We start from the raw sequence: 9710 nt of genomic DNA, 5'->3' as shown, positions 1-9710 counted from the left end.
GGCCCGCGGGGCGCTGTCCCGCCCGGCCTTTGCCCCCGGCCGGGGCTGGCGCGGGGACCCTGCGGTGACCCTGCGGCCTCTCCTCCAGCTCTGCAGGGGAACCTGGACCAGAAGCTGTTCGGGCAGCACCTGGTGAGCAAGGTGGTCGTGAAAGCGGTGAGGGGATTCTTGAACAACACCAACGCCAAGAAGCCTCTGGCGCTGTCCTTACACGGCTGGACTGGAACGGGGAAGAACTTCGTCAGTAAGATCGTCGCCGAAAGCATCTATAAGAAAGGTCTGCAGAGTAAATACGTGCATCAGTTCGTGGCGACTTTGCATTTCCCTCATGCTCACAGCATCAATCTCTACAAGGTGAGAGTGTGTTCTGCTGCAGGGATTGCTGTGGCACAGTCAGTACTGCAGACAGGTGTTTTACACAGGAACATGTATCCTGTGCCAATTTTGGAATCTTCTGTGTAAATCCCGGTATCTGTCAGGGTTGTTTTTCCCATGAATGTAAAGTTTTTTTTCATATATTTCAAACCTCTCTTTAGGGAAGAGTGATGTGGTTTGATTTTCATTCTGCACTTGCTTAGGGATGTGTCTGAGTCATGGTTAGGGGATATGTTGGTGGGCACTGCAAAAAAACCCAAGTAATTCATGACTCTGGGGAACAGCTCAGTGAACTCCAGGTGTGTCAGGTGCTGTGGCCAGCTGATACTGGCCCTCTGAGGCATCTGTACTTGTCAGTTCTGCTGCACACTGAGCAGGTTATTTAGTTATTTCCCAGCTGTAAAGCAAAATCACCAAATACTCTGTTGTCAGAAAGGTGCAGATAAATGTATGTGAAACTGTGGTGTCAGTTTGAGGTGTCAGTGCAGTGGAGCAGTAGCTCAGATCCCTGTGCAATGGGGTTTTATTTGTTCTAACTTTGCTAACTGCTGAGTTTTACTGAATGTTTATATTCAGTTGTGTAGCTTAAAAATGGGAACAGGATGGTCTACAAACTTCGTTTCTAAATGGAGGAAGTAATCTGTTTCCTCTTTTTACCGTTTACTTTTCCCTTTCTTGCATCAAATGGATGCTTTTCTGCATTTGTTCTGAGATGAACACACTAGGGAAACTTGCTGCCCAAGGCAGTAGGAGGAACTATTGCTGCTTATCCACAATACACCTGATGCACCTTCCTGTGCTGCCTCTGCAGTTCAGGGGTGGAGTAAATAATGAATAACAGAAAGGATGAGTCAGTGAAGATGGTCAGAACAGTTACCTCTCGTTCATCTGCCGCCAGATCAACCTTCCCCCCCCCCCAGTTCATTACTGATCTTAAATGCAGCACGTGAGAGAATCTTTTAGTACAACAAAGCACTTGCCCTTCTGAACAATATTGTGTTTCAGGAAGGGCTTGTAATTGTCTTCATTTAACTTCTGAGTGATTAAAACACAGGGCTGAGAATTTCATTGTGTTTCTACTTCTGCCAGTGGCTGCAGCTGCAGTTTCTCCCTGGTGCTGTTCAGGTAGCAAATTTGATGCTGTTCATAGCTGTGACATTAAGGGTGTTGAGACCAAAGTGCTGCCAAAAGTAATCATCTGGTTTGGCAAGGCTTTGCTTTGCGTGTTCTGGGTGGTACATACTTATCCTTTGTCCTGCTGTGCATTTTTGCTATGGTTACAGGAATATCTTTCTCCCAAAGAGATTTCTTGCTTGTCCTGTCATAACTTACAATTTTTCAGAACCAGTGTGAGATTTTGTTCAAGTTTCATGTACAGCTTTTAATGATGTTCTAGTCAAGAAGCCAAAGCTATTAAAACAACACCATTTCAGGGCAAAGTTCAATAAGCAGAAGTGCTATTTTCTGCCTCTTCAACACAAACTCTTTCAGCATCTTCCATTTTTATGGCACCCAGGACCAGCTGCAGTCGTGGATTCGGGGAAACGTGAGCATCTGCCCCAGATCACTCTTCATATTTGATGAAATGGACAAAATGCACGCAGGACTCATTGACTCTATCAAGCCCTTCCTGGACTACTATGAGCTGCTGGATGGGGTGTCATATAGACAAGCCATCTTCATCTTCCTCAGGTAAGAACTGGCTTCTTAGGTTTGCTGTTTTGCCTTTTAAAACTACCCCCAGCCACAGCCTGTTTTGTCTTCACTTAGCAATGCAGGAGCTGAAAAGATAACAGAGGTGGCGCTAGATTTCTGGAGAAATGGGAGGACAAGGGAAGATATCCAGCTCACAGATATCCAGAATGCACTGTCTGTGTCTGTCTTCAACAACAAAAATAGTGAGTAAAACTTGAATTGCTTCTGAGGTGGTGAAAGTTACACAAAAGGGATGGGCTGTGTTTAGCTGCATTTTTTTACAGCTATGGTTTCTACTTGATGTGGCCTCCAGTTTTCAGCTTGAAAGGAGCCACAATACAGTTTTGGGGCTTCCATTCAGCTCCTGAGATGAGTGGAGGTTAAGGAGCTCTGTGTGCAGCTTGGCTGCCAGTCTGTTTGCTGCCTGTTGGATTGCATGTGTTGGGGGAAGTGCTTCCTAGATTTCCACATCTGGTGAAAAGGGGACGAGCATTGTAAGCAAACTTACTGTACTTTTTAAAAGGTTACATGCAAGCTCAAAAAAAAATAAGAAAACTGGTCTGGGAGGGCTGATAAGAGTTAGAAAATCTGTCGCTCCCTAGATGAGAGAGGGGAAGGTATGAGATCAGCACCTGGAGGGCAAGGCTTCAACACAGTCAGAATTCATTGATTCAGCCTCAATGGGCCACACTGATGTGTCTGTCCAAGACTTTATGCACAAAGTACCATGAGAAGGAGCTTGTACTTAGACTTGTGCATTACAGTGCCCAAAAACCCCAGGTGAATTCTTAGAGGTGCAGAGCAGAGGGCTGTGATGTGCTCCCATTCAACCCAGGGTAGTGTTTAACTAGAACAGTCAGAATTCATTGATTCAGCCTCAATGGGCCACACTGATGTGTCTGTCCAAGACTTTATGCACAAAGTACCATGAGAAGGAGCTTGTACTTAGACTTGTGCATTACAGTGCCCAAAAACCCCAGGTGAATTCTTAGAGGTGCAGAGCAGAGGGCTGTGATGTGCTCCCATTCAACCCAGGGTAGTGTTTAACTAGAGGAGCAGTAACACTTCTCTTTCTTTTCAGGTGGATTTTGGCACAGCACCTTGATTGACAGAAATCTCATTGACTACTTCATTCCTTTCCTACCTCTGGAGTACAAACACGTGAAGATGTGTGTCAGGGTTGAGGTGGAAGCTCGTGGCTATGCTGTGGATGAAGACATTGTAACCAGAATAGCCGACGAGATGACCTACTTCCCCAGGGAGGAGAGAATTTATTCAGATAAAGGATGTAAAACTGTGGATGCAAAGCTGGATTATTACTATGACTTCTAATGCTTTATTGCTACAACTTGCAAAGAAGCAAATTTAATTTAATCACCAAGTGGAGAACCCAGGACATTTCATTTTTAAGTACTTTTTAAAGAAAGGAACAGTATTTTTAACTGGTGTGTGAATAAGCAGCAGTGCCTCTGCATTTTTATTCTGTCACCAGAATGCGTGAGTTCTGGTGACATGAGTGCTTCAGCCTGGTGCTGTCAAGGTAAGACGGAACTGCTTTGGGAATTCCTGGGTCTGCGTCTGACGGGGCTGAGGACTCCTTGGATCGTCTGTCAGTCACCTGAACTGTTTGGCAAACTGTTGACATGTATGGAAGGATGGAGAGTATGGCCTAATTTTAATTGGATTTTGGTCTGATGTGGACGATCTCTAGACAATCTTGAGAATTTTAATCGAAGTTCCTGTGTCTGTGAGAGACTTAATTGGTCCTGTGTGGGAATGTGTATGGAAAATAGAGTATGTGTCTTTTCTCCTTCAACAGCTTGGGTCCAGTAAAGATAAGGGAGATTCTGGAATTAAGATCCAGGCTCCTTTATCCAACATCATGCACTACTATTGTCTTTCTCAAAACACTGGTATAATTTGGTCTCGTGTGTCAAACAGATGATGTGAAACTCTTTGTTGTGAGTAGTGTTTAGAGGGAGGAGTTAATATTACAAGGAAACGAGTTAAAAGCCTTGGCTACCACAGTAGTTAGTTCCTTTTTTTGGCTAGTTTTTTATGTATGAAGGTGCCCAGAGCATGCTGCCCCAGGAGTGATCTCAGCAGGGAGAGCAGTGTGCTCTCGGTTGGACTGATGAGTCAGCTTCATGGACAGGGTGTAACGTCATGGGAACTGTGTCCAGATTGGATTTTACACCACGGAAATGGAACAGAGGTTTCTCTTCTTCACCTACATGTCAAATTCATGGACCAGCTTGCAGGTTTTCCCTTTTTCCTCTCCTCACAACACTGTGTGCCTTTGAGGCCGGGATGAAGACAGAGCTAAAAGGCATTTGAAAAATGTGAAATGCATCACCTGAAGTTACTGCGAAGTGTCAGACTTGTTTCTGAATGTGAGCACTGCAGAGGCTTTTTTTCCACTCCAGTTGCTGTTCAAAATAAACTTTTCTCATGGGCAAAGTCTTTCTTAGCTACCTTCTGCTGTTCTTTCTCTGATTTGAGCCTGGTGCCCAGTGCCCGGGGGCAAACAGCCAAGCTGTTGTGTGTGCAGTGCGACGCAGGCACAGGGCAAAGTCCTGGTGACCAGCACAGCTCACACTTCCCATGCACACTCTGTAACACTTCCTTATGCATCCTTAGAGCACATGTGGATCACAGCAGTGTGAGCAACTGACTCTTGAGTGAGGTGTGAGTTGCTGCCAGCAGCTGTACCTCACTTGAACTAAGCTGTTACTTACACACTGGCTCTTTGCAGAGGCTGCAGATGCTCTGGCCACGGTGACACGATGAAAACCTGGAGTCCCATCCTGCCTTTGCTAGCGCAAGGAGAGGGGAAGAGCCACTTTGCAGACACAGCCAGAGAGGAGGAATGGTTAAACAAGCTACCTCAGGTGTGTTTGTCCTGCAGTGTGGTAGGAGAGATCTGTTAATAACCATGAAGCAGAGATTTTTAGGGGTTTTCACAGGTGTTTGTTTCTACAGAGCTGTATTTAACAGCTGAATTGCTTACTTTGCTGTTGGATGAGTCAACATGTTTTAATATCAACAGGCTGATCTGCTTATCCATTGTTATAAACACCTTTTTAGGAGTAAAGAAAGCCTAACAGAACTCTGTAGTGCAGCAAAATGCATAAACCACTACTTTCTTATGGCTGAAAATGATTAAACCAAGAGAGAAATTAATATATAAAACTTCATATTTATTCCAACTGTAGTACAGTAACAATAGTGTTTTTTTTGAAATGGCACAATGGTTTTTGGAGTAAGTGAAACTGAATGCAGCATATACACCTAGGACTATGTTAATAGGCAAAACATCACACATGAAAAGTGACAGTCCAATGTCCCAAGGTTAATGTCTCACTAGCATTTGGCTCTGGAGGTTGCATCAGTGTGAATAGTTTGCCAACATCTGACAAATTCCACATGGGGTTGTAAAAGGCAATTGATACTTTTAGAGCTTAACATAAATGCTAAGCTCTCTTGTAATTTGAATTAACATAATTGTAATGAGACCTGTAGGTTTTACATCACATCTTAAAGGACGTTTAAGTACAAGGGAAGGAACAGATGCTGCAACACAAAAATAGTCCAATCCCTCCTACCCATTTGAAAACCACAGTACAGTCAGCCAAGTGAAAGGCACTTCTGTCTTGCAGTACAAGTGATGGGTGATGAAAGAGTTAAAGCTTGCAACAGAGTTTTAAACCCCAGCCCTACCACGGGGTGAAGGTTAACTTGATCTTTCCCAGCTTCTTAACTCAGCACTCACCCTTTCACACAGGCATTCTTTAAAGTCAAAAGCTACTATAAAAAAACTTAACTAGTGAGAACTTAACTAGCAAGGTATGGGATTGTTGATTGCTCCTGTTTCCCATACTCTCTTCTCTGTGGCTCTCTAGAAAGAGCTTTGTATTGCTGTGGCTCACACTCTAGTATAAAAATACACTATTAAAAATAACTCCTTCCATCAAAGTGTCTTCCAGGCAAGATGAGAGTAGCATTATCCACATCTCAATCACTGAGTGCAGCAGGGGGTTTACTAAAGATCTTACAGACTTCAGGCCCAGGAGCTCTCATGCAGATAACTTGACAAGCTGTAACAGTCAAACAAACCCTCATTAGAGATTTTTCTCATTAAGAACAGACTGGCCTAGTATGTTGTAGCATGGAACTAGGCAGTGTTCTTTAAGGTCCCTTCCAATCTAAACACTCTGTGATTCTATGTGAAGTTAAAAACAAAACAAAAACAAAAAAGCTACAAGGCCCACACAGTTCACTCTGGTATTTTCACCATATTCCCTGCAACAGTAAAAAAGCTGAAGTGCAAATACACAGATTTCCAACAGCTCCGAAAGTGCTTTGGAGCCTTGAAATCAACCCTTGGTTTTTCTATCTCTGATCACAAGGTCTTCATGAATATCCAGCTTGGCCTGTACAGTCTTGCAGCCTTTATCAGAGTAGATTTTCTGCTCCTTGGGGAAGTAAGTCATCTCATCAGCCACTGCTTGAACAATGCCCTCATCAACAGCGTAGCCACGCGCTGTCATTTCGGCTCTGACACACATCTTCACATGCCTGTGCTCCAGGGGCAGGAAGGGGACAAAGTAGTCAATGAGGTTCCTGTCAATGAGGCTGGTGTGCCACAGTCCACCTGGAAGAGTGAGGGGGGAAAAATCATAGGAAGGAGTTTCTCTAAACTTGATCTTGCACACAACAGGATCTGCAGGCCAGGCTGAATTCACAAAGCATTTTGTCTCAGCCACTGAGGAATTAATTTCTCAATTTTGGGGCAAAGCGACTTACTATTCTTGTTGTTGAAAACTCCTACAGACAGCATGGGCTCCAGGTCTTTCAGCTGAATATCTTCCCTGCGCTTTCCACTTGTCCAGAAATCAAGAACTGCTTTATTAATTAAGTCACCACCTGCATTGCTGATTATAAAAGAAAAATGGACAGTGGTGAGTACAGACACAAGTGAACCAGAATCTTTTGCAGCCAGTTACATGTATTGCTAATCTTCTTGATAGCAAACAGATCACCAAAACAGATTCCTGTACACCAAAATTTAGGGAAAGTCTCCAGCTCTTCAAACAGCCATCAGTGTGTGGTGGGCTGACCTCAGTCAGCAGCAACCTACACAGCTGCTTCCTTACTCCCTCCTGCCTCAGCAGGATGGAAGGAGAAAACAGGAAGGACAAAAGCATGAAGACTCGTGGGTCAAAATAAAGATAGTTTAATATGTTATGAAAAGAGTTAGAAACAAACAAGGAGGGCTAAGGAAATCACTCACCACCCCCACAGTCAAACCAACACCCAGGAGACTGGTGAAGAACCATCACCTTGAAAGCTGAAACCCCCTTCTTTCTCTACCTGTTTTTATTGCTGAGCATGACATGACTTGGTATGAAAATACCCCTGGAAGTTTGGGTCAGCTGTCCCAGCTGTATTTCCTCCCATCTTCCTGCCTACCCCAGCTGGGAGCAGTGTGAGAAAAACCTTGAGGCCTTGCAGGCATCATCCAGAGAGCCAAAACATTGGTGTGTTATCAACACTGTTTTAGCCACAAATCCAAAACAGCACCAAACCAGCTGCTGTGAAGACACTTAACTCCACACCAGTCAGACCCAGTACACAGTGCACCCATCCCAGAGAACTTGCCCAAAGTGTGAGCTCTCATATGATCTCTGCTCTGGGCCAGGCTCGTGAGCTCAGCACACTGCAGTGGCATCAGAACTGCTGCACTACAACCACAGGCCAGGCATGAGCTCAGAGTGCTCCCCCCTGCCTTTGCACAGAGAGGGTCTTCATTCCCTGTTCAGAGCAGTCCTTTTGCTCTGAACATCATCATTATCATAAACAAACACTTATCCCAGTATCTCAGAATGGCAGAAACAGGTCCACAGACCTGAGGAAGATGAAGATGGCTTTCCTGTAGGACACCCCATCGACCTCCTCGTAATAGTCCAGGAATGGCTTGATGGCATCAATGAGACCTGGATGCATTTTGTCCATCTCATCAAAAATGAAGACAGAGGAGGGACAGGCACTGACGTTGCCCCGAATCCAATTCTGCAGCTGTTCCTGGAACAAGAGGTTGAAACATTGAAAAACAAGTTTTTTTGTGGATGTACTGCAAGATGCTTGTATATGTGACAAACTCTGGGGACACCCTGTCAAATGTCAGCATCCCACACTCACTGGCTGTACTTTTTCCTGAAGAAAGAACCATAATTTCTGTGACTGATCCCTTTGAGCTGTGGCTGAATTTAAATGTGAATTCTTTTCCTGCTCACAGAGGGAAGACTTTCTAATTTCTTCTGCTTAGTGTATGAGTAAGACACGAAATCCAGGCTGAGAAGGGAAGTCTTGGACAAGGGAAAGCTTCATTTTGTTTGTTTAAAAATGTCAGTGTTTCACCTTTCATACAGAAACCACATCTATCACTACATCAGTTTTGGGTACCTTCAGACATTAAAACATGATGATCAGAATTCTCCAAAGTCAAGGAATGAAGTCACTTGGAAAATCTCTCATGCAGGCTACACTTTCTCATTACACAGTGTGTGGTGGGGTGGCTCAGCCAGGCACCCCAGGAGGATGGGGGAGAGAGGACAATGAATAAAAGTGAGAAAAATTAATGAGTCGACATAAAGACAGTTTGATAGGTGATGAAAAGACAAAAAATACAAGCAAAGGGTATCACTCACCCTTCTGATACATGCAGACCAATGCCAAGCCAGCCAGAACAACAACCACCTTGGAAATCACACCCCACCACTTTTTCCTTCTACCCCAGTTTTAATGGCTGAGCATGACAGCATAAGGTACAGAACATCCCTCTGGCCAACTGGGGTCAGTTGTTTAGGCTGTGACCCCTCCTTAGGGGGTGTCTTGCCCACCTTAGCCTGCTTGATAGGAGTGGGCAAAACCAGCAAGCTTTGAGGCTGTGCAAGCACTGATAAGTTACAGCCAAAAACCACTGCTGTGTTACCAGCACTGTTTTAGCCATGAACACAAAACACAGCCCCGTGGGAGCTATGGAGAAGATTCCCTTCATCCCAGCCAGTCAGGACACGCAGTTGTAATGCTGGAACTCTCTCCCAGTAGCGAGCACGGGAATCAGCAGATGGCATCAGTGAGAGAACAGCACTTCGGAAATTATGTCACGTTTGATTTCTTGGCTTTTTGGTGCCTTTTTCTGCACTTCTCCCGCACCAACTCTGGAATACTCCAGCTATTGGGGATCTGGAGGAGACGTGCAGCAGAAAATCCCCTCTAGAGGGTTTAGGGACTGACTGGGGGTAACAGGGTGTACCTCGTGCCCCTCCTCACCTTATAGGTCTTGACCTGGTCGGGGTGAGGGAAGTGCAGCGTGGCCAGGAAGAGATGGACGAACTTGCTGCGCAGGCCGGCGGGATGGATGTGCTCCGCCAGGATCTGGCTGAGGAAATTCTTGCCGGTGCCAGCCCAGCCGTGCAGCGAGAGCATCAGCGGCTTCTTAGGGCTGGGGTTGTTGCTGAAGCCCATCACCGCCTTCAGCACCACATCCTTGGCCAGGTGCTGCCCGAAGAGCCTGTTGTCCAGCTGCTCCTTCAGCGCTGCGGGGAGAGGAACAGCTCAGCATCACCGCCCGCGCC

General features: G+C 45.3%; 2 protein-coding genes across 2 annotated transcripts; one reads left to right on the top strand and one right to left on the bottom strand.

Moving 5' to 3' along the window:
• Positions 1-42: 42 nt before the first annotated feature.
• On the top strand, positions 43-3559 carry TOR1A (torsin family 1, member A (torsin A); the record flags this gene model as incomplete). Its single annotated transcript, XM_009084930.1, has 4 exons — positions 43-354; positions 1892-2067; positions 2146-2273; positions 3152-3559. Coding segments are annotated over 4 exons (867 nt in total), but the record flags the coding sequence as incomplete, so codon positions are not given.
• Positions 3560-6446: 2887 nt separating this feature from the next.
• Positions 6447-9678, bottom strand: TOR1B (torsin family 1, member B (torsin B); the record flags this gene model as incomplete). Its single annotated transcript, XM_009084928.1, has 4 exons — positions 6447-6724; positions 6877-7004; positions 7979-8154; positions 9406-9678. Coding segments are annotated over 4 exons (855 nt in total), but the record flags the coding sequence as incomplete, so codon positions are not given.
• Positions 9679-9710: the final 32 nt, after the last annotated feature.

Source organism: Acanthisitta chloris, unplaced genomic scaffold (genome assembly GCF_000695815.1).
Source record: "Acanthisitta chloris isolate BGI_N310 unplaced genomic scaffold, ASM69581v1 scaffold21061, whole genome shotgun sequence".
NCBI lineage: Eukaryota > Metazoa > Chordata > Aves > Passeriformes > Acanthisittidae > Acanthisitta > Acanthisitta chloris.
This window is presented reverse-complemented; position numbering and strand designations above follow the sequence as displayed.